This window comes from Hemicordylus capensis, chromosome 2 (genome assembly GCF_027244095.1).
Source record: "Hemicordylus capensis ecotype Gifberg chromosome 2, rHemCap1.1.pri, whole genome shotgun sequence".
Classification (NCBI taxonomy): Eukaryota; Metazoa; Chordata; class Lepidosauria; order Squamata; family Cordylidae; genus Hemicordylus; species Hemicordylus capensis.
In genome coordinates, this window is record NC_069658.1 from 324,515,249 (window position 1) to 324,542,735 (window position 27,487).

At 47.4% G+C, this 27,487-nt stretch overlaps 1 protein-coding gene and 1 long non-coding RNA gene across 6 annotated transcripts; one reads left to right on the forward strand and one right to left on the reverse strand.

The window, feature by feature from the left end:
* Window positions 1–537: 537 nt before the first annotated feature.
* On the reverse strand, window positions 538–6,269 carry LOC128342232 (serine/threonine-protein kinase WNK4-like). 5 transcript variants are annotated; one of them, XM_053289323.1, is made up of 4 exons: window positions 5,115–6,269; window positions 4,396–4,490; window positions 2,501–2,580; window positions 538–1,577 (listed from the first exon to the last, which is right to left on the reverse strand). In XM_053289323.1, exons 1-4 carry the CDS (start codon window positions 5,611–5,613, stop codon window positions 1,382–1,384), a joined length of 870 nt encoding a protein of 289 aa, XP_053145298.1. In that variant the 5' UTR covers window positions 5,614–6,269; the 3' UTR covers window positions 538–1,381. The 5 variants fall into 5 exon arrangements, with proteins under 5 accessions (XP_053145298.1, XP_053145300.1, XP_053145301.1 ...); XM_053289325.1 differs by lacking the exon at window positions 4,396–4,490; XM_053289326.1 differs by having other exon boundaries at window positions 538–2,580.
* A 331-nt stretch (window positions 6,270–6,600) lies between these two features.
* Window positions 6,601–26,624, forward strand: LOC128342233 (uncharacterized). The gene is made up of 3 exons (XR_008314850.1): window positions 6,601–6,779; window positions 23,329–23,552; window positions 26,274–26,624. It is a non-coding gene; the product is annotated as an uncharacterized LOC128342233 (long non-coding RNA).
* Window positions 26,625–27,487: the final 863 nt, after the last annotated feature.

Below are 27,487 nucleotides of genomic sequence, written 5' to 3' on the forward strand. Positions count from 1 at the left end.
GAAACTGACCATAAAGGGCAATTCAGAGAGGTTATGCAAAGGAAATTAACAGGCTGTTCAGCAGGAATCTCAATGTTGTGCTCAACAGGTAGCAATAACTAGGAGCAATAGCAAAGGGAAAGCTTTTAGCTAAAGATTCAGGAGTCCTGAAAAGTCTCAATAGGACTTTGCCTGTCTGAAAGTCTCAACAACCCAGGACAAGCTGATACTGCAATTGCTTTTGAATCAAACAATTACAAGAAACATCTGAGAAAACACCAGGAATTTTTCACACCCGGCTTTTAATTCGCATCTCCTCCAGAATGGAAGTGTGCATTTGCACATCGGCCAAATGTATGCCTAAGTCCCTGCGAGCTATCAGGGAGCACTTCACACACAATTTGGGGGTTTTGTCACGTGTTAGACTGCAGCCCAATTTATATCCACTTTTTGTGTTGGGCATGGCTTTTAAAAACTGCCTCTTCTTTCAGAATACGGATCTTGTCCCCAGACCCCAGCCCAAGAAGACACATAGACTTAATATGGGTGAAAGGGCCACAACTTTATTAACTGGAACAACAAGACATGGTGGACTGGAGCACCAGGTGATTAATCACCCTTAGAGAACAGTGCGGGCCTACTAGGACCAGGTTAGGACTCTGACGTCCTACCCAGCACCCTACTGGGCGATACACCCTGGCTCGGGAAATGGGCAAGTATCCCCAGACCAATTCCTTCAAAGCCAACCCCCCCCCCTTTAGTAAGAGAGGATCTGGACATTTCAAGGTCTTCACCCACCCCGGACCGCTCAGCCCAAAGTTGGTGAAGTCCTGAAGCTGGTTTCATGGCAATCCATTCTCCCCGTGCCGCACAGACCACAAAGGAGTGATTGACCAATCCACCTCTTAAATATCCAAGGGTGCTCACCGATGTTCTATCCCTCAAATTACCACCCCGCCCGCACTGTTACTGCCACCCAGGGAGGTTAGCCTAGCTTGACCTCCCTGCCCCATACCTCTCCACAAACTCAGCAAGCCGTTTCCGAATGTTGCTAAGATACAGGTCACATCCCACCTCGGAAAGGTGAACTCCATCAGGGTGAAACAACTCCGGGAAACGGGCAGACAGCCCAGGCTGTCGCAAAACCTCACCCCCTGCTGCCCTCACCAGTTTCCCTATTGCTGTGGAAGATTTACACCGAGCCTTCTCAATGCCCAACACATTCTGAACCCCCTGCCAGACCCTGCGTTGCAACCAATTAACCCATAATATACGAATCCCAGGTATCCAACCCTGCAAAATCGCGAGATCGGAAGAGGCTTGCTGAACGAGAGAGAGACCAGTCCGCCTGCCTAGATCATTCTCGCCCAAATGAATAACAATAATATCGGGCTCAGGGAACTTAGCTAAATGGTCCTGAATGGCGGGGAGCAGCTGGCCCCACAGTATACCCCGCATACCCAACCAATAAACCAAGGCCCTCTTTCCAAATCCCAACTGAGTGCCCCACTGGGAGGTGCTGGTCCGCTTGAAGGCCCAAAATACCAACGAATGGCCACACACCAGGACCCGAACAGGAGCTGCTGCTCCACCAGCACCTGCCAAGAAAAACAGTGTATCAGTATCAGTATATACTACCAGCATTCAGCACACGTAGCGCCTGACCACTTTGGACTTCCATCGCCCTATCCTCTGGACAATGTCCTCTTGCAATCCCATGCGAGTAGCAGTGGTGGCGGCCCCGATCCAAAATGAATGCAAGGTAAGTCCCTCCACAGGGTCCCTGGCTGCAAGCAAGGCCTTCTGAATGACTGCCAGAAATTGATATTGAGTGAGGGGGGTCTGATCCTCATGCACAAACAAACAGCCCCCTTAACTCCAGGTATTGCCGCAAGGCAGTCACTGGACAAAGTGAAGGATTGTTGGCAGCCGCCAAGCGGATAACATGTCCCTTACCCTTCTGATCAGTTTTGGAACGGCATAAAAACAAATGCGCCTCCCCATCCGAAAAGGACAGATCAGAAAACCGCAGGCAGCAGTCCCTAGAAGAGCCCTTGTTCCTTGGCAATAACTCCCCAGGCCGGAAAGCACCAAAAAAGGCAACGAATACCGCTGCCCGAAAAAGCGGGACTTCCCAGGGGGCCCCACAGCAGCCCGGCAACTGCCCGAGCAGGACGGCTACCAATTCCAAGGTAAATGGGCATCTAGCGTCTGCTCCCGCAGGACACCCTCTGGACCAACCCTCCAACATATGTCTCACCCGAGGATCACCAGAGTAATCCTTAACCCCCCTGTCCTGGGCCTCAAATGCCAAAGCAGCAAGATAACCTCCTAAGGTAGACACAGCACGCCCCGCCCTATGGAGGAGCACCAGGAACTACTGTAAATGACTAACCGGTACCGGCCAAACCTCCACCAGGCCTTCAGCCCTCTGAAAAAGGGAAAAAGCCTCAATCTTGGACGTATAACTCGCCCTGGTGCTGGGTGCCAATGAAGCCGCTATGGCAAGCTGGGATTCTACCTGCCAAGATGCCACAGAAAGGCAGGCATAGGCTCCGGGTGCAGTGCTGATTCGGGTGCTAACTCCCTGAACTTGTTCACCTGAAAACGAGACAGGGCGTCAGCTATATCATTCCGAATCCCAGGCACGTGGTGAGACTGAAACAAGTTGTTGGCTCAAAGGCATTGCAGCACGAAGACCCTAACGAGCCCCATAACCCTCTGGGAGCGGGAGGTCTGAGTATTAATAACTTGAACCACGGCCTGGTTATCACACCAAAACCAAACCGACGAGTTAGAAAACTCATCGGCCCAAAGATGCACCGCTACCACTATGGGAAAGAGCTCCAGGAATGTCAAGTCCCTGATGATCCCCCATTGTACCCACTCTACTGGCCAGCGGGCAGCACACCAGCAGCCCCTAAAATAAACCACGAAACCGATCCCACCAGCAGCATCTGAGTGGACTTGTAAATCAGCCTCAAGGAGCTGCTCGCTCCTCCAAAAGGTAACGCCATTGAATTCCAACAAAAAGGACTCCCACACCGCCATATCGGCCCTGACTCCCTCAGTGATCCAAACCCTGTGATGAGGGGCCCGAAGCCCTGCCATCAGATCACAGAGACACCGTAGAAAAGCCCGCCCAGGGACCACCACCCTGCATGCGAAGTTCAGGTGCCCCGCTACTACCTGAAGCTCCCTTAATGTAGCCTTATGGGCACGCCCTAAAGCCCTAACAAGGTCCAGGAGGAACCCCAGCTTTGCTTGCGGCAACCTCGAGCAACCCGCTACTGTGTCCAACTCAATCCCCAGGAAGGAGAGCCGTGTGACCGGCCCTTCTGTCTTTTCTTTGGCCAGGGGAACGCCCAACTCCTCTGTCAGCTCCATAAAGGAGCACAACAATGCAGACATTCCCCTGAATTACCCTTGCCTACAAAAAGAAAATCATCTAAATAACGAGCGGTAAATACCAAGCCAGCCCTCCGTCGAACCGCCCATTCTAGAAATGTACTAAAGGCCTCAAAGGCCGCGCAAGAAATGGAACAGCCCATTGGCAGGGCTCGATCAAAGTAAAATTTTCCTGCAAAAGCAAAACCCAGAAGGTCAAAGTCTTCCGGGTGAATGGGAAGCAAGTGGAAGGTTGACTCGATATCGCACTTGGCCAAGAGCGCCCCTACTCCCTGGCCCCTAACAATCTGGACTGCGTCGTCAAAAGATGTATAACGCACTGAACAAAGAACTTCGGGAATTCTGTCGTTGACAGACGACCCTCTGGGGTGAGAAAGATGGTGAATCAAACGAAGTTCACCTGGGGCTTTCTTAGGGACTACCCCTAAGGGAGACACCTGTAAACAGGGAAAGGGGGGGCTGTCAAAGGCCCCCAACACCCTACCCGCCAAAACCTCCTTATTAATTTTCTTAAACACTACCGCCTCTTTACCCACTACAGACCTAAGGTTGCAGGATATACTTGGCTCCCGGCAGGAGGAAGAAGGAATCCTAAACCCCTCCTGGAAACCAGAAAACAAATAAGCAGTGGCCGACCTATCGGGATAGGCCCTTAGCAAGTGCCCAAGCACCTCAAGCCTGATGGGGCTGGGTCCCTTTACCCGCAGGGGGTGGAGGGGGTCCTCCTTTCTTATTGCTACCTGGTCTGAATTTAGGTCCGGGACTCCCAACCCTGGCCCTAGGGCAGGTGGAGCTCAGGTGTTTGGCCCCGCAAAGCCCACATGCGTGTTTAAACCGACATGACTCCCTCAAACACCAGCCACCGTTGTTATGTTCCCAGCAGACCATGTGGGGTTGAACCCACTGTTGGCCTGTCGCTGTGGCTGGTGAGACCCCATGCGGCCTGGAGAGCAAATGCCCGCTATCCGACTGGCCCCCTTCCACGGGGCGGGCCGGAGACATAATTACCAGCCAAAACTCCTGCAGGGGCATATCCCATGGTAGGGTGGGGTCCAGAGCAGCCCACATGCGGAAACTTTCGTCATAGCGGATCCAGGAGGAGCCTGCAAAGTCAGAAACTGCCCTGTGAATGATGTCCATATATTTTAAAAGCGCTGGGCCCCTAGCCAGTTGAGCCTGCACTATTACTCCCATATAAATAGTGAAGCCTGACAGCCAATTGCTCCAGGTCTTCTCGACGGGTTTGCGCTTAGTCGCCTCATGTTCCTTACACGATTCACCCTCCCTATGCTTGACCTCTGGCTCCCTAAATAAAAGACTAAATATGTCGACATATTCGCCTTTAAGTATCTTTTCCCGGGTAGCCGGGAGTAAATGGTCGCCCAAAGGCAGCCCCATGCCACCGTAGGGGGCATGCTGTGAAGAAGGCAAGATTCCCATGGGGTAAAAACCTGCCGGACCCCCCGTACTGGTAGGTGCCGTTGGCATTGCTCCCGCTGGTCCTACCAGGGAACCAAGAGCGGGCCTATTGCCCAGCCATACCTGTTCAGCTGCCCCCCGAAGACCCGCTGTGACCCCTGGAAAGCCCAATGAGAGACCCAATCCCCAAGGTTGTGTGTAAGGGGACCAAAATGGGGCTGATCGCCAGCCACCCATGGCAGGCATCGGCCAGGGAACAGAAGGCCACTGGCCGGTGCCGCCGGGAGGTGTTGGTGCTGCAGGCTCACCCGGTGCCAACGGGACGGCTGAGTTCAAAGCAGACTGATCCACTGGCAATGGAGGAAGAGGAACCACAGACGAGGGCAGCACTGGAACAGGATCCACTGGCAATGGAGGCAGAGGAACCCCAGGCGAAGGTAGCACCGGAACAGGACCACCAGGCATCAGCATCCCAGGATCAACTGGCTCTGTGGGAGAAACTGGGCCAGCAGGGCCCCCACCTTTCTCAGGCACTTCCATCCTATTGGAAAGAGACTTTACTAACTGGGTCCTGGCGGTACCGCATGTGTGACAAGGAACCTTGGTAGGCACAACCACCCCAGAAGGGCCAGCACCCTTGTCAGAGGGAACCGCCTTGGCCTTCTTGAGCACTTCCATTCTATTAATCAGGCCCCTAATGAGAACCATTTCTTCATCATCCTCTTCAGAGGAAGAAGGCGGAGGTGCAGGCCGCTTGGGCTGTCTAATGGGCCACCCGCCTTTCTTTTTTTTCGCCTTCCTGGGCATTTTGAACCCCTCCTGCCCCTGAGTGAAAAGGCTGAACAAACAACCTGGAGAGTTAAGGGAGAAAATACTGCGCCTGCCCCAAGGAGCAGGAAAAACCCTCACAGCCTCTCAAGAAGAAAGAGGAAAAACCAGCTAGCAATCAGCAACCCACCAAGGACCAGCAACACCCAGAATAAAAGCTGCCACCCCCCGTGGAAAATAAACCACCCAGCTATGGCCACCACCCAGAATATTAGTTGCCAACCCGCAGTGGGAATCAACCACCCAGCTATGGCCACCACCCAGAATATTAGTTGCCAACCCGCAGTGGGAATCAACCACCCAGCTATGGCCACCACCCAGAATAGATGCCAGCACACAGAGGACGCTCGCACCACCCAGCTATGGCCACCCCCCCCAAGCCCAAGACAACAGGGTGAGGGCCCCCAACAAACCAGAGGGCTAAAGCCCCCGTGAAGGCCAAGCGCGGCCTTCCCAACGGTCCTCCGGCCGAATGCCGAGGTCCCCGCACGCCGCGGAAGCCGCCGACAGCTCCTTCTGCCCCTCGCGACGGACTGACAGGCCTCACCGAATGCGCCACTCGCCTGCTATTGGGCGTCCCTGCCCCGCGAAAAAAGTCCTGGGCCCAGAAGGAGCTCGCATAGGAGCTGCTTCTTCAAAGAATGCTCGGCCCGAACTGAAGAGGCCGGGGCGGGGATCGGCCGACCACGGCTGAAACCCCACCCCCAGACCCGAAGGGCCAATCGGCCTGCTTCTTGGGCCTCGTGCAGAGCAGGGCTGGGACAAACTTCCTCCCCTCTGCATGAGGCCAAGGGGAGGGGAATTCTGTGAAAAGAAAGAAGAAAACTTTACACGCATGCATTGGAGAATACTGGTCTGGATTCCTGGCTAGGGATGTCACCTGTTTCTCTACTAACATTCTGTGCCTTTAATAGCTGCTTGATAAGCAAAAATTAAACTGGAACTTCCGGGATGCAAAAGATTGCACCTGTTCAGCTTCTACCTGCCACACAGCTGTTAAAAGCTCGGAAGTTGCAATGCTCAGCAGTCCTCCTTCTTAGAGATAAATCTTACTGAAGGCAGGAAAAACATGTTCACTTCTGGCATAGGTTCACTCCTTGCTGCTGCTGCTGTTGTTGTTTGAGGTGACTGCACCTTTTGAAGAGGTGAGCCTTATATGTAGCAGAGGGATAGCAACTGTCTTTATTCACTACAGGATAGTGGCCCTCCCAGTAACTGTTACTGGTGTCTCCATTGTGTTTCTCACTAAATTGTCATTCTTTTTTGGTACAGGAAGCATTTCTGTATTACTTTTTGCCATGTAAACTGCTTTGTGAACTTTTTGTTGAGAAGTGGAACATAACTATTCTAAATAATAAGAAATGGTTCTGGTCTTCTGTGGGAGAGGGAAAGAAGTGTGTGTTTGTGCAATTCAGTCTCTCACAAGAGGAGTGTAAGATCTATATGGGAAGACTTCAGATCTGTATGGGGATGATGTTTGGTGTATGGAACATGAGGCAGGGTTTTTGCAACTGACTGGCATTAGCTCCCATTGTGTCTTCCAGGAAGAAATGCAAAAGGTAGGGATTTCTGGGGGTCAGCCAAGCCTCTCTATGGGGCACTTTCCCAAATAACCAAAATATGCACTAAATTTAATGTTTTTTTTTAATGGAGTCAGGGTTGCAGTTACCTGCTCTTTGGAGGTGACAGAGATAATGGCCGGCACCTATACACTCCCTTTTGAAAGAGAGTTCACTGTTGCATCACTTCTCTGCAGACATGCTTTCAATACCCATTAGTGAAAATATCTGAATATTTCAGGGGGGGAAATCTATTAAGATAGAGCTTTTTGCTGCTCATTGCCTTTGGATACTGAATTCTGGAGGCTGCTGTCCCAGAAGACTGAGCCGTCCTTATCTGACACTTTTCTTAAAAGACTTGGACTCTTATTAATTTAGTGAAAGCTCTTTCATTCTGATCTATTGTCTGAGTTAATTGATTTGCTATCAATCATTTGCATTGATTAGGCCTCCAGATCTGGCAGCTGCTAAAGACAGAAAGATGCACATGTATGCTCAGCAGGAGTTCAAAGTCCAAAATGATTTAAAAAACAGAGAGTAGCTTCTAAATGACTGTTTTTGAAAGGGATGTCATTCTATCCCCATGCAAGAGGACAGAATCATGCATAATTAACTCTGAGTTAACAAAGCAGAGGGATGCATAGAATTTGATCCAGAATTCTTAGATGCACTAAAAACTAAGAAGATTTCTTTTTTGGACTCGTTTCAGCTCTTTTCCTAGGATTAACACCTTTTCATTGGCCTTGCTTCTGTGCTTTTAACAGCAACCAGACATGTAGAAATTTAGCAGGGGAAAATAGGAGAAAAGCAGTGGGGGAAACTTCCCCTGCTAAATTTCTTCATGTGAAGCTCCTAAGTTCAACTTGGTTCCACAATGGAGGTGGAAGGGCCAAGCGGGTCCACTGGCCTTGGGGCTTCACTGGGCTTCACTCGGGCACACAGAAAGATGAACAAGGAAACCGGCAGGGGGTCACCGCTTTGGATGGGACGGTGCTCCCACATCCGGGCTCCTGGGTCCAGGCCGGTTTGCTCTTCAGGGGAGATGGAGTACGTCTGTCTGATCAGGGGAACTAGCAGTTCCTCCGGGACTTGCAACGAGGTATTCAGGAAACACTAGTAGGATGGAGGTAAGTGGGGCAAAACAGAGGTTTGCCCCGCCTTTGTGGCAGGAGAGTGTCGGTCTTGGGTAGGCAGATTGATTAACAGTGTTCAGCTGGAGGGCCATTTGGGATGAGGGGGGCCCAAGGAACAGCCCTTCAGGGTTTTTGTGGTCCGGAGGGTTGGGAATGGCTCCCACTTGGGGGGTGGGGTGGCTGGTCTCACAAACTCAGAGTTTGGAGGTTTGAGCTGGGGATGGGTTGGGTTGCCCCTCCTCAGTGGGGTAAAGCCTTGCAGTGAGAGAAGTCAGGACCTGGCACCACCCCACCTGGTGTGGGACGGCCCTCCCTAGGAGGTGCTCTCACATGGGAGGAGTACCCTCATTCTGGTTAGTTAGGTACCTCATTGCAAGTCTCATTCCGCTGTACATTAATAAAATGGCCCTATTTTATTCCAACTCAGTGTGTCCTTTCTTTATTGGGGTCTGGGGGTGCAATGTTCCATGTCCACTCCAGGGGTTGCTTAGTCTTCACTCAGAGACAGAACATGTTCCTTTAAAAGTTCCAAGGCACTAACAAAGAATACAGTGGTTTTTTATAGGCAGATTCAAATCTGATCAATGTGCAAATTGTGGAGTGAGGGAAACAGTTGACCACATTCTTTGTGATGGTTTGGCTTTTAGTTTAGAATGGGAGGTATTCTTTAGAGAACTGCAAGGCTTAGGCACTGAGGTTCCGCCTCAGGAGTCTGATTTCCAGAATGATGTTCTGGGGTTTGTTCATGAAGATACTATGGAAGTTCCTGTGTCCCTCTGGATTGTATAATCATTTGTAGCCCAGGAAGGGTTTTCTTTTTTCCTGGTGGTTGGTAAATAGCCGTTATGGGGCCTTCTTTCTGGCCTTGCTACACCATTTTTCCCTAGAAGAAGAAGAAGAAGAAGACAGTTGCTGTATCTTCTGCCCTTCTGGTCGCCTATCTTAACCCAATGTAGGGCAACAATGGAATCTGCTTGCTACAGAGGGAAGTGAGTGAAGAAGGGCCCAAATTTTCCCTCAGGGCTTTTAAAGGGTACATGCATTGTTTCTGGCTCAAAACAAGCAACTTGACCAGTGCCACACAGTCTTTGTACAGAAGATGGCATTTCAGCACTTCTTTCCATTCCTGCAGTGCTATGACTTGACAAGCTGGCCGGCTGTAACTGCTTGCTCTGCACAGCTATGAACAGCACAGTAATCTCATCCTTTGAGACAACATTGGGCTAGGGAGACCACCTTTTCAGAAATAACTCCTCTGCTTTTTAAAGCTGAAGGAGAGCCAACACATGAACAGGTGATGTCTCTTTCTCCATCACTCTTTTTCCATTCGCAGAGGGAAGCTTAGGCACTGCAGCCCTAGCAGAAGAAATGGTGGCATCTCTATGTGTACCTATGAGAAAGGATATATGAATTAGATGAGGTTTACTGTAGCTCTCGACAACAGTTGATACGCGCAATAGCATCTGTGGAGTCCCACTCTTTGGATAAGCCCTGCTGGCAGAGACATTTAGCTGACCTTTGCAACACTATTCTCACAGAACGGGGACAAGCAAAGAGTGGTCCTCTTCTACACCTGTATCTGCTTAAAAGGTTTAACCTCATCAGCCTCTAGACTTTACTCATGACCTGTTGTTGCAGATCTGTGTTTGCAGGCCCTTCTTCATGTTGCCGATTCAGGCCTGTTCTGCTGTAATAGACAACCATTAGTCTTGGGATATCACAAAGGATGGCTCTATTTGTAGGACAGGGAGGATTATAAGAATTCCATGTTGTTTTTAGGAGGCAAAGTTGTATAACAACTGGAGAAAAGAGTAAAGGTAGCGAACACTAAAACTCATACCTGCTGCCAACAACTGACTCTTTGGATTAACTTCTGTATTTTAAAAAAACATAGAGCCAGGTCAAGCAAACACTCCTGCTCCGATATCATTAAAAGATGTGCCAATGCAGTCTTAGCAGTCCTTTACTCGTGTGTTAGGAGTGATTTAGATGAGCACCCCTATGGAAGGGCGAATCACCGCACACATGCTACAAACCCATGTTTAAGATATTGCAGTGCATGTAGAGGGGTGACCCATTAGACGTGAGTAATGGATGTGCCGAGAAGGCCTCAACACATCCTCTAATGACATCAGAGCAGACATGTCCTTGCAGCAGCCCTGACATGATTGCGTTTTTGGGGGGCTGTTCGTCTGAACTGGCTCACTGTGTTCTTGACTGCAGTGTGGCAGGTGTGAACCCAATTAGTGTGGCCTTCCCAGTTCCTTGAATGGGGTTGCACTCTGCCTTAAAGACTGAGGATGTTTCAGGAACTTCAGTTGTCCCGGGAGGCACAGGTGGCATCAGTTGTACGTACCAAGAAGTGCCTTTACCCAGCTTTGGCTGGTATATGGCAGCTGCAATGCTGCCTGGATTTGGGAGACCTGGCTTCTGTGACCCATGCTCTTCTTACTGTTATTCAGTCTTGACTGCAGCTATATGAGCTATGGAGGTTGCCTACAAATACCATTTGGAGGCAGAATTAGTGTAGAATTCAGCAGCCAGGATTCTGGTTGGGGCTAGACAAAAGGCCCATATAACACTGACATTATCACAATTACCCCAGCTGCCCATTCACTTATGGGCTCAGTTCAAAGTAGTGACCAATCAATGGCCCTTAAAGCCTTAGATCAGGGGTGTCAAACTGCAGCCCTCCCCCAGCTGTTGTTGGCCTACAACTCCTATCATCCCCAGTCACAACAGTCAGTAGCCAGGGATAATGCGAGTTGTAAGCAAACAACAACTGGAGGGCTATAGTTTGACACCCCTGTCCTAGATGGCTTGGGGCCAGGCTATCTTAAGGACTGCCTGCTCTTGTATGAATGCCAGGGCCCCTAGATCTGCCTTGAAGTCTTTGCTTTTTGGCTTGTCTCTGGTTGGAACATGATTCAGCTGGTACCAGAGACAGGGTCTTCTTCGTGGTGGTGCCACACCTATGGAACGCTCCCCACCCCCAAGTGATCCACCAGCTACCTTTTTCACTGCTTAAACAGCAGTTGAAGACTTTTTCCTTTTAGACTATTTTTATTAGATCAATGAAACATCTGTTTTTAGATGGCTGCTTATAGATTGTTGTTAGTGGTATTATATATTTAATATTATGTTACAGGTTTTTAAAAAATGTTTTAAGCTTCTTTGTGCCTGTTTTTAACATGGAAATGTGGAATATAAATAATTATAAGCATAAGAATGTCCAAGCAGGCAGATGCAACAGATGGGAAAGTTACATCCATTGAATTTCACCTGCTATGCAGTTGTTAAAAACAGCTCATTTGTCAAGGAAAAAAAGAGAGAGCTCTATAAATCTTGTTAACCATTGCCATCTTTTAAACACTTGCTCTTGTGCCTTTAAAAGTGGTACAACATAAAGGAATTTAGTGGGTGAAATTTAACCTGGCAATGCAGACAAGAAGTGAGAGAAGTTTCACCTATTACATTTCTATGGGCCTGGCTGCTGTTAAAAACCAAGGGAAAAAAGCCGGTAACAAAAAAGTGGCAACCCTAGATAGAAGAGGCTTTTGGTTTCAAATGCTCCTATCACAATCCTTCAATTAGCCTCCAGGCTGTCTTCTTGCTGCTATGGATGAAATATAGCTACTTTTCTGAAATTGCTCCATGTGGAAAAAAAAAGCTGAAATGGAGTGGGACATTTGAAACCGATCAAAGGAGACTAGAATGCACACTGACAATTGCATTTAGTATTGTCCACTTTCAGTGGAAATTATCTAGATGGGGGTGTACAGTTGAGATTTTTCTGAAAATGTTTCCTTTTAACAGTAGGTTATTCAGTGAACTCCTCAGAGTTAAAAAAGCAGTTTGGGGGTTTGGTACAGGAGCTGCTGGGTGGGTGGGGACCAACCACACAGGGAAACATGTAATGGACATGCATCTCATTGGATCAAAGATATAGGCTGGGATATTGGACTATAAGGGTCAGTGATCCAACTCAGCAGGCCTGCTCAAGTGCTCAAGTCAAATCGTACCAGCGATTGCACATAACAAAAGGCACTTTGCATATCCAGTGCGCTCCTATATTATCCAGGGGATTTACTCCCAACTGCAATAAGAACTCAATAATGCTTCAAGGTCTCCAATGTCATAATACAACCGGAAGATGAAATAACTGAAGACAGCAGCAGATATCCATATTATAAGCCCTGCACAGATGTTTTATTTCTAAGCCATTATACATATATATACATATATATTATTCCACAAAATAATTTAGTTCTAAGTTAAATTAGTTCAGATGTTCTTCCCATTAACAAAATTACTAAAAACAGAAGACTTGTGAGTTGAGATTAACATTGTCTCCCGCTCACATATTATTACCTTTAGTACCCTGCTAACATTCTAGATGCAAACTCTAATACTTTCATTTCATTGCTAACGTTACAGGCATTTGCAGGGCAATTACCAAGTTCTACGAAATTAAGTTCAAATCCCAAACCTTGTTACATCCAACTTTGGCACGGTTTACTGGGCATTTATGTTTATATCTATATGCACTTATGTTCAACTCATATTGTCATTCCACTCCTTTTTAAGGGGCTTGAATGACAGGAATTTGGTACATACATATGTCCTGCATTGCACATTGAGGTCATTCATGCATTCAAACAACAGAGGGTATTTTCATGCACAGCCTAATCCAGGCGAATCCTGGGTGAGGCTGCGCATGTGAAGCACCGGGAGCAAGGTGGCTCCCGGTGCTGCCGCCACACCAAACCCCACTTGTTAACCTGCTGTTTAGCCGAGGTTAATCGAGCCTGTGGTTCACTTAACCTTGGCTGGTGATTGTCTGGGTGATTGCTAGCAAGTTAAATGGACCCCCCCTCCCCTGCCCACTGCCATTTCCAGCAGTGAGCTGGTGAGGGAGGAGTGGTGGTGCCAAGCATAGTGGATGCACTAACAAGAGCAGCCACCGTTCTCATGCGCTGGGGCACCCTAGGATGCGGGAGGGGGGAATGACTCCCGCTCCCAGCATCTTCCTCCGTAGCATCACTGCTGGTGTGGATGTGTGGTGTGGTGGAGGGGAGGACGGCGGCTGCTTGTCTGCCAGGAAAGGCAGGCAAACTCCTGCCTTCCCCTCAGCCGGACTGCCCTCCCCAATGAGGTTGTGTGAAAGACCTCACTGTGTTCTACCTGGGTTTGGGAGCTGTGTGTGTCATCCACACTGAATGACCTGTTATTGGCCTCCAAACATGTTCGAACACCGGGCAGTTCGAAGGCTTGAAGATGGGGGGGGGGTAACTTTAAGGGTGGGGGAAGGTGCACTTACCCATCCCTCCGCTTTCCCCCCACTGGCACTCTGTTAGTAAAGGCTCTGTCGGGGCAGCAGCCTACCTTCCTGCCACCCCGTTCCCTCTTTGGCCAGAAGTACCAGGAAATACCTGGTGCTCGCACCAGCTACTTCATGGTACTTCTGGTCAAAGAGGGAACGGGGTGGCGGGGAGGTAGGCTGCCACCCTGATGGAGCTTTTACTGATGGAGCACTGGCAGGGGGAAAGCGGAGGGAGGGAGGGAGGGAGGGGTAAGTGCACCCTCCCCTGCCCTTATCCCCCCGTCTTTGAACTTTCCCCTCCAGGTTCCGTACACATCCCTAGCTGTGTGTGCTCCCAATTTTTGGTTGTGTGGAAGCAAAGTAGGAGGAAAATCTGGGTAGCTCTTCCTCCTCCCTTGCTTCCACACAATCACATCTATCCAGGTTTTCCTCTAACCTTACTTCCACACATCCAAAAATCCTGTGAAAGACCTCATTATATGCACAGTGAGGGTCTGCATGTATGTAGGTTGATGTATGTAGGAGAGGAGAGCTGGTCTTGTGGTAGCACCTTTGCTAAAAAGGGTCTGCCCGGGCTGCATATGAATGGCAGACTTGATGTGCGAGCTCTGTAAGATATTCTCCTCAGGGGATGGAGCTGCTCTGGGAAGAGCAGAAGGTTTCAAGTTCCCTCCCTGGCAGCATCTCCAAGATAGGGCTGAGAAAGATTCCTGCCTGCAACCTTGAAGAAGCCACTGCCAGTCTGTGTAGACAATACTGATCTAGATGGACCTATGGTCTGACTCTGTATATGGCAGCTTCCTATGTTCCTATGTTCCCCATCAGGTGTATAGCATTTCTCGATTTCTCACTGTATGAATCTGAACCAAGAGATGGGGGAGACCAGAACAAAGAGCAAGCAGTGACATTTAGGATATAGAAACAATATCCAGGATGAGCAAACATAACCGCCCTGAGCCATTTTTGGAAGGGCGGTATATAAATCAAGTAAATAAATAAATAAATAAATAAATAAATAAATAAATAATCACGAATAAAAAAGAACCAGATTTGAGAAGTTGTACTGCTGTTCTATTTACACAAGGTAGGATAATGGCCCACTGGATAAAGGAGTCAGGACAGAGATGCACGTTCCAGCTTTAGCTGTTCAAGTCTGACATCCCTGTGCATCACTTTCTTCTTATGTCCAACAAAGATGACAACGCATGCCTAGCCCTTCAGGTTGTGTTGATATAGCCAAAGCTGTGAGAAGTTCTGTGGCCCAGAGGGCTGCATTTCATTACCTGTGCTGTTAGCAGTCCAAGTCACTTTGACATCCTTTGCCTCCTTATTCACAAGTGAAATTAAAACAAGCAGACCTTTCCTTCTTTAAAAAGCAAGTGTGTGTGTGTGTGTGTGTGTGTATGCGCTTGCTTTTTAAAGAAGGAAAGGTTGCTTGTTCTCTCTCTCTCTCTCTCTCTCTCTCTCTCTCTCTCTCTTGGTGTTTCTAACAGGGAAACTGTGAGAGAGTCTAACATGTACACAGCTTTATTGACTTCATTGATAAGACAGAAAAATGTCCCTAACTTCTTTCCTTTTCATCCTCTCCGTCACCCAGGTAAACCTTGAAACACCAGGTGCTGCCATGTTAGTTTGCTCATGCAAGATGGAGATGACGAGGAGGAGGACGTACTTGCTCTGCCTTGTATTTTCCCTTTCATCCTCGAAAAGACATCCTGCTGCAGAGACATTGTTAAGGCCCTCCCGTGGCTCTGTGTGCTCTGAAGCACTTCGGTGCGCTCATCAGGGTGCTGTTGCATTGCTGTTGCAGCTGTGGTCCAAGAGGCTCCCAGAGGCAGGCAGAGAGTGCTTTGGTGCAAATCAGTGATCAAACTCTATTTGGGGAAAGGGGAAATAAAGTGCACATTGCATGGTACCTTACATTTCAATTACTGCTTTATCTCCTGATCGTTGTGCAATTAACTTATGTCACCAAGCACTGCGGGTGCCAGACAGGTTGAGAATGAAAACAGGAGGTTTTCTTTGCATGAGTGTCACAGAGGTCACCCTTTTCTTGGGTTCTTTATTCTTAATAAATATGACTTTCTCAGGACAATTCCTTTTCCCCACTCCTTGTTGTCTAGAAAGCCATTGTCCTTCCTTCAGAGAAAAGAGGATTAGAAACATAGGAAGCTGCCATATACTGAGTCAAACCATAGATCCTTCTAGCTCAGTATTGTCTACACAAACTGGCAGCGGCTTCTCCAAGGTTGCAGGCAGGAATCTCTCTCAGCCCTATCTTGGAGATGCCAGGGAGATAACTTGGAACCTAGATGCTCTTCTCAGAGCGGCTTCATCCCCTAAGAGGAATATCTTATAGTGCTCATACTTCTAGTCTCCCATTCATATGCAACCAGGGTGGACCCTGCTTAGCGAAGGGGACAAATCATGCTTGCTACCACAAGACCAGCTCTCCTCTCCAAGGACTGTCGTTGTCTGTGCTTCTTTTCATTGAATATATTAATAATGGAGGAGAGCTGGTCTTGTGGTGAGAGAGGGCATGCCCTCAACTCCTGCCTGTGGCTTCCAGCAGTATCTGGTAGGCCACTGTATGAAACAGGATGCTGGACTAGATGGGCCTTGGACCTGATCCAGCAGGGCTATTCTAATGCTCTTATGTGGTAGCAAGCATGATTTGTCCCCTTTGCTAAGCAGGGTCCACTCTGGTTTGCATTTGAATAGGAGACTACATGTGAACACTGTAAGAAATTCCCTTTATGGGATGGGGCCGCTCTTGGAAGAGCACCTGCATGCCAGCATGCAGAAGGTTCCAAGCTCCCTCCCTGGCATCTCCAAGATAGGGCTGAGAGAGATTCCTGCATGCAACCTTGGAGAAGCCACTGCCAGTCTGTGAAGACAATATGAGCTAGATGGATCAATGGCCTGACACGGTATGTGGCAGCTGCCTATGTTCCATGCTTTCCCCATAGCAGGGTGTGTCTGCACATAACACTCTTTCCCCCAAGCGAGCACAGCATTCCTGATGTGCTGTGCTGGGTTGATGTATTCAGTTTTGTCTTATCATACAACACTATCTTGATCTTATTCTCATTCACATAATTGGTGTGTCCCCCCACCCTTTTTAAGGACAGTTGGTTATTCCATTTGATATGTAGTTGTATCTAGCTTTCTGTTACCCCTCTGTAAAACTGCTTGCTTGGTGCTTCATTTTAAATATTCTGTTATTTCTGCATTATTCATTCATTTCCTGCCCTTTTAAATATGTTTACTGTGCTTATCCCTCTTGTATTCTCAGAATCTCTGTTGCCTGATTCAGCATTTACAAAAGTGTGAGGCAACCAACACTTAATATATGATAATGTTTAAAAATAATACCAAGCAAAGTCCTGTTCATATCTTCAGTTTCAGGTGACTAAATGTGCATAAGGGGTCACAGCCACTTGCCCCACCCCTGACCTACAGTGTTCATTTGAAGCCTCTGAGTACCAGTTGCAGGGGAGTAACGGCAGGAGAGAGGGCACGCCCTCAACTTCTGCCTGTGGCTTCCAGCGGCATCTGGTGGGCCACTGTGCGAAACAGGATGCTGGACTAGATGGGCCTTGGTCCTGATCCGGCAGGGATGTTCTTATGTTCTTATGAAGGTCTGCATAGACCTTCTGCATGCCCAGTCACTTGAGACTGAAGGTGTGGATAGGGCTCTAGAAAAAGAAGGAACTGTGGTGGAGATTTTTGAATCCAGCTATGCCCAGAGTCTAGAATGCTGCCAGATCTCTAAAGACAGAGCTGTAGTGGAAGAATGGCAGTTCAGTCCCCAAGTTGCAAAGCAAAACCAGTTTGGTGAGAAAACAGCAAAGCAAGAGATCTTGAGACAGTTCTTTAGGATTGAAGAACTACAAGGATTTATTTAAAGAAAAGGTTACAAACAAATGTGGAAAAGCCTGCAGCTTAATTTCAGCTGTACCTCATGGCTGAAGAGAGAGAGACCAAAACAGCCATCTCTGGAGAGACAAAATGAAGACTAACACTGGAAGATCAAAGAGAGGAGGAATCCAGCACTTTTATCCATGATCCTAACCCTCTCCCCAGTGCTTACTATGAGACATTGCAGCTGAGAGCTGATGCTGCCAGGGCCCTAGCTCCAACAAGAGCCTGGGAGCTAAGCTAAGAGGTGGTGCCTTGCTGATTAGGGACTGGAGGTTGATGGGATGGGGTGGAGCCTAGAGGATGGCAGTTGGTCAAAGACAATGGAAAAACCTTCAAGCACATCAGAAAATAGTCTCTCCCCCTTTGAACCTGGCCCCTTAATCCTGAGATTTTACTCTTTCTGAAACTCAGTTAAGATAGCTAAAACTAGTGCTGACCAAACCCTCTATTTTTGCTGCCAATTCACAAGGCTGTTTGTCATTTCCAGGGGGTGGGAAATATTGCATAGTTTAGGCAGGGGGCTTACTGGTGATGGCAGCAGTGCAGGTCTCCTCATTTGGCCATTTAATGCTGTGTTTGTGCAGGTGGTGGCAACAGCGACACTAGAAGGATGTGGCGGCCCACTCTTCCTGGACACCTTTGTTTTAAAACACAGAATGCACTAGGGAAGGACACAACATTGCACAATTCCTCAGTGCATACTGGATGAAAATAATAGCAGCTGGCGGGGTGGGGCGGGGTGGGGGGGAATGGACTGCTTCTAAACATGTATCAGGGCCTACACAGCTTTCAGTGTGCCATGCCATGCTTTCCTCCTCCCCCACCCCATCTTTGCCCTTCCTGTTAATCGGCATGTAGCTGGGAATAAAGAGTGATGTTTTGCATCTTTTCGGAGACTCCTATTCTTCAACAATCTCATACAACTTCACAGATCAGTCGAATCAATTGTGCCTCACAACCGTTCTGTGGTATATTATCATCCCATGACAGAAGAGACATGGCAACCCTTAAAACCATTTTGAACCTAGAGCGGTTGCCTGCCCCCGCTGCAATGATAAGCTCTAGAACTCACTTATTATCTAAATATTGGCAGTGGTGAAAGTAGGATTAGAGTCAAATACCATTTGCCTGATATGTTGAAAAAGCTACTGACAATGCGATAAACCTGAAATGACAGGCTGAGAACATTAGTTCTTTTCCCCCTACAAGGGATATTAATTTACCACACAAATGGAGAGTGCTTGGCTTTTTAAGGTTCCTGTAGAGTTGAAAATACATTTTTATTAGATTGTGTGTGCTTTGTTTTGCTTTGCTAAGCTATCTTAGCATTCATATTATACAAGGCCACCAAAATGGCCTTTCAACTAATAATTGCAGTGGCCACAGATGTCATCAGCTCTGGCTTCACGTGGACCTGTCGTGTGGAGAATATTACTACAACACAGCCCATCTTTGCTTCCATTAAGTGAGCTGCTGCTTGCACATGTTGCAAAAACTACTATAGAGGGAGCAAAAGCACTACTCAACCATTATGTTCAATGCACATACAATCTGTGTACAGCAGGGCTGCACAACCTTGGCCCTCCAGCTGTTCTTGGACTAGAGTTCCCATCATCCCTGACTATTGGCCATTGTGGCTGGGGATGATGGGAGCTATAGTCCTATCAGCCCCTGTATCTAGCAAGGAGATTGTTGGAGGTGGCCTGTTTAATATCATTCATGCATTGCTGAGGGAGGGGAGGGTAGGGTGCCCCCTTGTTTGAAGGAGGCAGCGGTTAGACCACTCTTTAAGAAGCCTTCCCTGGATCCCTTAGTGATGGATAGTTACAGCCCAATCTCCCTTAGTTGGGCAAGGTGATTGAAAAGGTGGTGGCCGACCAGCTCCAGGCAGTTTTGGAGGAAACTGATGATCTAGACCCATTTCAAACTGGCTATGGGGTTGAGACCGCCTTGGTTGGCCTGATGGATGACCTTTACTGGGGAATCAACAGAGGGAGTGTGACTCTGCTGGTTCTTTTGGATTTCTTGGCGGCATTTGATACCATCAACCATTGTATCCTTCTGGATCACCCTGGGGGAGCTGGAGATAGGAGGCACTGATTTGCAGTGGTTCCACTCCTATCTCTTGAGGAGACTCCAGATGGTAGAGCTTGGTGACAGCTGCTCCTCAAAACAGGAGCTGCTATATGGTGTCCCTCAGGGCTCCATTCTGTCACCAATGCTTTTCAATATATACATGAAACTGCTGGGTGAGGTTATCAGTATGCTAATGACACCCAAACCTATTTCTCCTTGTCATCATCAATCATCATCATCATCATCATCATCATCATCATCATCATCATCAGGAAATGGCATTCATTCCCTAAATGACTGCCTACAGGCAGTAATGGGCTGGATGAGGGATAACAAATTGAAACTGAATCCAAGCAAGTCTGAGGTGCTCATTGTAAGGATTCAGAATTTGAGAGATGAGCTAGATCTTCCTGTCCTGGACAGGATTACATTCTCCCAGAAGGAACAAGTATGCAGCTTGGGAGTACTCTTGGACCCAGGCCTCACCCTGGTATCTTAGGTGGAGGCTATGGTTTTGAAAATGGTCTCAAAACAGTGGTGCGCCAGCTGGTAACCTCCAGGCTTGACTATTGCAATGTGCTCTACTTGGGGCTGCCTTTGTACTTAGTTCAGAAACTTCATTTAGTCCAAAATGAGGCAGCCAGATTGATCTCTGGGGTATCCCAGAAATACCACTTTATTTATTTATTTATTTATTTGATTGATTGATTGATTGATTGATTTATATACCGCCCTTCCAAAATGGCTCAGGATGGTTTCCAATTAAAACAAACCACTAAAACAATAAAAAGCTAAAACAAATTAAAAACAATATAACAACGATCAACAATTTAAAAACATTTTAAAACAGCAATTAAACAATTCCAGTAATTAAAAGCCCCAAAATCGGGTTAGAATTTAAAGACCCTGGAAAGCCAGGCCAAACAAATACGTTTTAAGGGCTTTCCTGAAGGCTAATAAAGAATTCAAATTACCGATTTCCTCAGGGAGCGCATTCCACAGCCCCGGAGCAGCCATAGAGAAGGCCCGCCTCTGAGTCACCACCAGACGAGCTGGTGGTAACTGGAGACGAACCTCCTCAGATGACCTTAATGTGCGGTGGGGATCACGCAGAAGAAGGCGCTCTCTAAGGTAACTCGGGCCTAAACCATTCAGGGCTTTAAAGTTAATCACCAGCACTTTGTATTTTGCCCGGAAACATATTGGCAGCCAGTGCAATTGTTTCAAAATAGGTGTAATATGGTCTCTCCGGGTTACCCCAGCGACCAATCTGGCTGCCGCATTCTGAACTAATTGAAGTTTCTGAACTACGTACAAAGGCAGCCCCACATAGAGCGCATTGCAATAGTCAAGCCGGAAGATTACCAGCTGGTGCACCACTGTTTTGAGTTCATCCTCCTCAAGGAATGGACGCAGCTGTCGAATCAGCCGAAGCTGATAGAAAGCACTCCTGGCCATGGCCTCCACCTGAGAAACCAGGGTGAGGCCTGGGTCCAGGAGTACTCCCAAGCTGCGCACCTGCTCCTTCTGGAGGAGTGTAACCCCATCCAGAACAGGGAGATCTAACTCACTCCTCAGATTCTGAGCCCCCACAAGCACCTCCGTCTTGCTTGGATTGAGCTTCAATTTGTTCTCCCTCATCCAGCCCATTACTGCCTGTAGGTAGGCATTTAAAGAGTAAGTGCCATTTCCTGAAGATGAAAAGGAGAAGTAGATTTGGGTGTCATCAGCATAGTGATAACACCCAGCACCAAATCTCCTGATGACCTCACCCAGTGGTTTCATGTAGATATTGAAAAGCACTGGTGACAGAATGGAGCCCTGAGGGATTCCATCAATATGCCTGTACTTAAACAGTTGCACTGGCTGCCGACAGGGGCGTAGCTAGGGAAGAGGGGACCCGTGTTCATCCCTCTCTCTGGTGGCCCCTCAGATTGAGGGAGACAATGGAGAAAATAGGGAGGGATGGAGCTGGAGGGCCCTCAGGAGCTGGGGGCCAGTGTTCTTTGAACCCTTTTGCTCAATTATAGCTACGCCCCTGGCTGCCGATATGTTTTCGGACAAAATATAAAGTGCTGGTTATTTTACCTTTAAAGCTCAACAGACTAGGCTCAAGTTACCTTAGAGAACACCTTCTTCTGTATGATCTCCACTGCACATTAAGGTCATTTGAGGAGGTCCATCTCCAGTTACCACCAGTACGTCTGGTGGCAACTCAGAACCAGACCTTTTCTGTAGCTGCTCCTGGACTGTGGAATGCACTCCAGGCAGAAATCCATAGCTTGGGTTCATTGCTGGCCTTAAATCCTATTCGTAGCTTAACCCGCTGAAAGGGAGCATATGAGTCAGACCATTGGTCCATCTAGCTTTTTACTCCGACATTGCAACAGCTCTCCAGATTCTCCAGGCAGAGGTTTTTCTTACCATCTACTACTTGACTCTGCAGCCGCTGACAGAGACTGAACCTGTGATTTTTGTGTGGACAAGATGTGTGTTCTACCACTGAGCTGTGATTCTACGATAAATTGTGACTGGGGATGCTGGGAATTGTAGTTCAGCAACATCTGGCGGACCCCATGTTAAGAACCACTGCTCTAGTATATCTAACCATTCTTTGTCGTCCTGGAGCCCCTGCTATTTTACAAAGTAGTTATATCTTGTCTTACAAACACTATTTTACAAAGTAGTTATATCTTGTCTGAAGCAAAAAGTTACTAATCTAATCTAATGCCTACCTCATTCCCTCTATAACTCAGCTGCAATCTAAGCACGGTACTAGATCCCATTGAAATTAGTTGGGTTTTCTAGAGCAGGGGTAGGCAACCCTGGCACCCTAGGTGCTGTGGAACTACAACTCCCAGAATCCCCAGCCACAATTAATTGTGGGTGAGGATGATAGAACTTGAAGTTCAGCAGCCGCTGGATTGGAAGTTGCCTATCCCTGTCCTAGAGTTAGCTTATATGACTGGGCTGTTAGCAGCTTTAGATTTAGTGACTGGACTCTCTCACAACTGCTCCATCACCATCAGCGCCATCAATGTGGATCTTTACTTTTGGGGGAAAACAAAAAAATCTTGTTGCACATGAAAGCTAACGGCATAACCAGATAAAAGCAGAGTTTCAGTCTTTATGGACAGATATTATATGCCTTTAATAGCTGCAAAATAGGCAGAAAACATTGGAGTGCTCTCCCCATACCTGGAAGAGCTTCATCTGTTGACTTCTGCCTGCTTGGCAGCTCTTAAAGGCACAGAACATCTATCCATAAACAGCTGGCAACTCTAGATGAAAGTTTATGCTGATGAACCTCTTTAGGGTGTGAATGTCCCCCCTCCCCCTTTTGCTGCAGCAGACCGTTCTAGAATTAAGTGCAGTCATCTCCTATTTAGCGATCAGAGGATGTAGTAAGAGTCGTCTGAAAGAACAGTTTGGTCTGTGTTGCCGGAAAAAATGCAGCAGAATACTCTTCCCTAAAAGAGAAATCAGTAGATCAATGAAGTTTTCATTTTGCTGTCATGTGCAGCAGGTATGAAAGGGATCGGTCCTTCCAATAACAGCGACAGGATGCGGAGATTGTGCTATCAGCTGCAGAATGGAGCATCTGACTGGTGCAGTGTTTTATCCCTTCCAGAGAGATGACTGCAACAAATGAAGTGCTTTTGTTATTTCTCGTTCACAGGCAAGAAAACTGATGAGCCACCTGAAGCCAGACAGAGGATTGGAGCAGTTTGGCAGGCAACAGAGAAAGCAAGATGAATACATCACCTCTTTCTCCTGCTAGCAAATGTGAGCAGGAAATTCAGAGCTGGATTCTTCTAGCAGTGGATTCCAAGCCCACATCTCATAAGCAGCATTAAATTCCCCCTCTTCTTTCCATATTTGCATTTTGTAAATGGCACTCAGGTGGGTTGCTTGCTTTGCTTTCTGTAGCTGCTACTGTAGCAAAGTGCTAATATGATATCCTCCATCTCAGCCATCATTCTGAAGCTGTTCGGTCAGGGGATTCACGGCCAGCCTCCTGACCGACATGCTTATCTGCAGTCAGTGACCTATGAACTTCTTCAGAAATCACACATCATATATCTTTAGAAGAGAAAATCATTAGCAGTTGGCTAGATATTTAAAGAGACAGTGCTAGACTGCCTCTAGTTAGAGGAGACATCAAAACCCTTTCTAGAGGAACTCACCAGGAAAATACCTAATCCATTGGGTTTGAAGGCTGGGACTGAGTACAACCAGCCAAGTATTTATGATGCCACCTTCCTGTCTACACAACCCTTTGGGATAGGCATAGGCATAAACAACTATCTTTAGTGAACAATAGTCAACAATTCTCATTAGGCTCTCACTACTTCCTGCAGACTATGGTTAGGGGGGTATATGCAGGGGAAACAGCCTGCCCACCAGGAATGAACAATAGGTAAGGATCAGTGATCCCTGTAACAGGGATCCCCAGATGTTGTTGATGACAACTTCTATCATCTCCAGCTACAGTGGCCTTTGGCTGGGGATGATGGAAGTTGTCAACAACATCTGGGAATCACTACTGCAGGAAACACTGGTAAGGATCCCCAGCTGATCACTACAGAGTCATTCATTCATTCATTCATTCGATTTCTATACTGCCCTTCTAAAAATGGCTCAGGGCAGTTTACACAGAGAAATAATAAATAAATAAGATGGCTCCCTGTCCCCAAAGGGCTCACAGTCTAAAAAGAAACATCAGATAGACACCACCAACAACAGTCACTGGAAGTACTGTGCTGGGGGTGGATAGGGCCAGTTGCTCTCCCCCTGCTAAATAAAGAGAATTACCACATTAAAAGGTGCCTCTTTGCAAGTTAGTCAGATGCTGAACAGCTGGCAAGTAGTAGCAATCCCCTGAGACTACATGGTGGCAGCTAGTGTTCATTGAGATTAGGCAGAATGTATGAAAAAGGGCACCACCAGGCCTAGCATCCTCCTCCTAAAAAGCATGGACAAAGCTTCATCTGGAAGTTTGCACCAAGTTTTGGTCACCCATTCAATTTTTGTTCATTCAAGAAAGACAAATTCCAACAAAAATAAAATGTGTAAAGAAATAAATAACTAGATTGCAAGGATGTAGAACATGTGAGCAGAGTTTAAGAGAGTATGGCCTCTTATAAACAGAGAGGGAGAAGACATCAGAGTAGAAAGGTGAGAGCTAGTCAGGCTAATGAAGAATGGGGGTACAAAAAGAAACAGTACAATCTCCTCACATTACACTGAAAATCCAAAGGGGACTTTCTGTCTGAAACAATGCATGTTTACTAGGAAGGAAGTCCTACTGAGTTCAGAGAGTGTCAATCCCAAGGAAGTATGCCTAAGATGGTAGCCCAAACCTATGTATGTTTGCACTCAATAGGGCATGTGTCCAATTAAGTGAGCATAGGTTTGCTGCTTTAGTCTATTGCCATTCTGTATACTAATAGATAATGTTGGGAGTAGCCATACTAGAGTTTCTATGAATGCTGGAGAACTTGTGAGGGGGGAAATCTGGGATGTAGAACTTCCCCTCCCCATATTTCCTATTGCTACTATTCTCACTTCAGCAATCAGCAACTAACATTCTTGCAGTGGTAGTCAATGCCAATGTATACATACTAGAAATGGGCTTCCCTGGAGAGGAAGGGAAAGTGGGTGAAATCCTGTTCAACAACCTAACCAAAACCAGATGCAGCTGGTTGCAAGCAGCTCCTTGGATATCCAGAGGCGCACTAACCCCCAGACCTTGGGGACCCAGTCCGGTCATCCAAGGTCTGGGAGGAGCCTCCAAAAGGCCGGGGAGCCTCTGCAGCCACCTAGCTTGCAACGATCTCTAAACGGCGCAGGCGCACCTTGCACTTTGTTAAAGACACTGGCCCGAACAGTCTCTCTGCTGCCAGGGGAGGGGGGAGAAGGGAGAAGGACTGCTCCACTCCCCCCCCCGCCACAGGCACCCCTCGGCCATGGTAAGGGGGGGAAAGTTTGGGGAAAAAACCCCGAGGTTTGGTGGGGCAGGCCCCCCAAAGGAGGCTTTGGGGGCCCTCATGCATGTGGGTCCCCCCTCGCGGGTGGGGGATCCAGGCAGTCCAGGTGCCCAAATCATCTTGGTGCACCCCTGTGGCCATCACTCCCAAGCAGATCACCAGCCCCCTGCAAACACTGCTAATGTCTTAAGATGGAAAGACACCTTCCACTTCTTGTTCCCCTACCCTGCATTCCCTGTGTCCCACTGTTTCTGGAGGAGGAAGGTGGAGGAACAAATCACTTTTGCTCATGCTGTAGAGTTCCTGGGCCCAGTTCCCCTGCTAGCTGGGCAAAGAGGCACCTTTTACCGTGGTGATTATCTTTATTTAGCAGGGGGAGAGTAACTGGCCCTATCCACCCCCAGCACAGTACTTCCAGTGACTGTTGCTGGTGTGTGTCTTATGTTTCTTTTTAGAATGTGAGCCCTTTGGGGACAGGGAGCCATCTTATTTGTTTTATTTCTCTTTGTAAACCGCCCTGAGCCATTTTTGGAAGGGCGGTATAGAAATCGAATTAATAATAATAATAATAATAATAATAATAATAATAATAATAATAGGTGGTGGAAGTGACATTGACAGCTTCTTTTTGCAGGTAGCTTTTCTGGAGGAGGCTTGAAGGGGAACCTGCCACATCTGCTAGCTGATTCAACCTAAATAATTCCTGTGCAATATTGGCTTGCAGCAAGAGCATCCACTGGAGATCCCAGTCTGAGCAGGCTGGTGGCAGAAATAACTGGTAGCTTTGCAAGACATCTCCACGGAAGCAGCTCAGAAAGAGACTGGCCAGTGAGGCTTGATGGCAAAAGGAGGAACGGAGAGTCTTGTACCCCAACTCCCTCCCGCCACCATGGATTGCCCATGGGCTCTACTTTGGTGTAACATTGTGGAATAATCTTCCTGGAATAGTTAGGAGCAATAAAAATAAAACAATCATTGAGTGTGAGTCAATGTATGGTAGATTCATGGAGTCCATCTTCCTGTCTCATGCCTTAGTTGTGGCCCATTGGTTTCAGGGAGATTTCACTTTCAATATAAGTTGATGCTTGAAGTAGTCCCGGGTAATCTAGAGGACCTCAGCATCTCGTAGCTAATGGTTTGCTTCTTCCAGGTGTAGGCTTAGGATCACTGAACTCTGCACAGGACTGCAGCTTTAATGTCTTTAGTATTAAATAAAGCCAAAGGGGACCTTGGTTCACACACCCTCTTTATTACCTTTCTGTTATGTATGTCAGGGAACGCTGTGTTGCTTAGTTGTGCTTTTTGTTCCACAGAAGCTCTTGCAGTTTTTTAGAAGCTGTAGCAGTTGATTGGCGCTTCTGCAGATCCCAAGTGTATCCATAAAGAGCAGTTGTGGTGTTTGTTTTTAGGCCTGTGTGTCCCCTCCATTTCTCCTGCTACCAACAGAGCACTGCCAACTGTAGGCACACATACCACAAGCTGCATGCCTGTTATGCTTATCTTGGTAACTACCTCCAGAACTGAAAGGGTTAGGCATTATTTGAAATGCCCATAGTACAAGACTCTGTATATTTAAAAAAATAAAATAAAAATCATAACACGTTGCCTGGAAACAGATAAGGGATCCTGCTCCTTGCTGTAGGCCTTCTTCTTCTTCTTCTTCTTCTTCTTCTTCTTCTTCTTCTTCAGGAAGCTGTGGTGTTGATGAGGAAAGATTCACTCATCTGCTTTCTCAGTTCACTAAAAAAGCTATATCTATATCTATATCTATATCTATATCTATATCTATATCTATATCTATATCTATATCTATATCTATATCTATATCTATATCTATATCAAGCCACC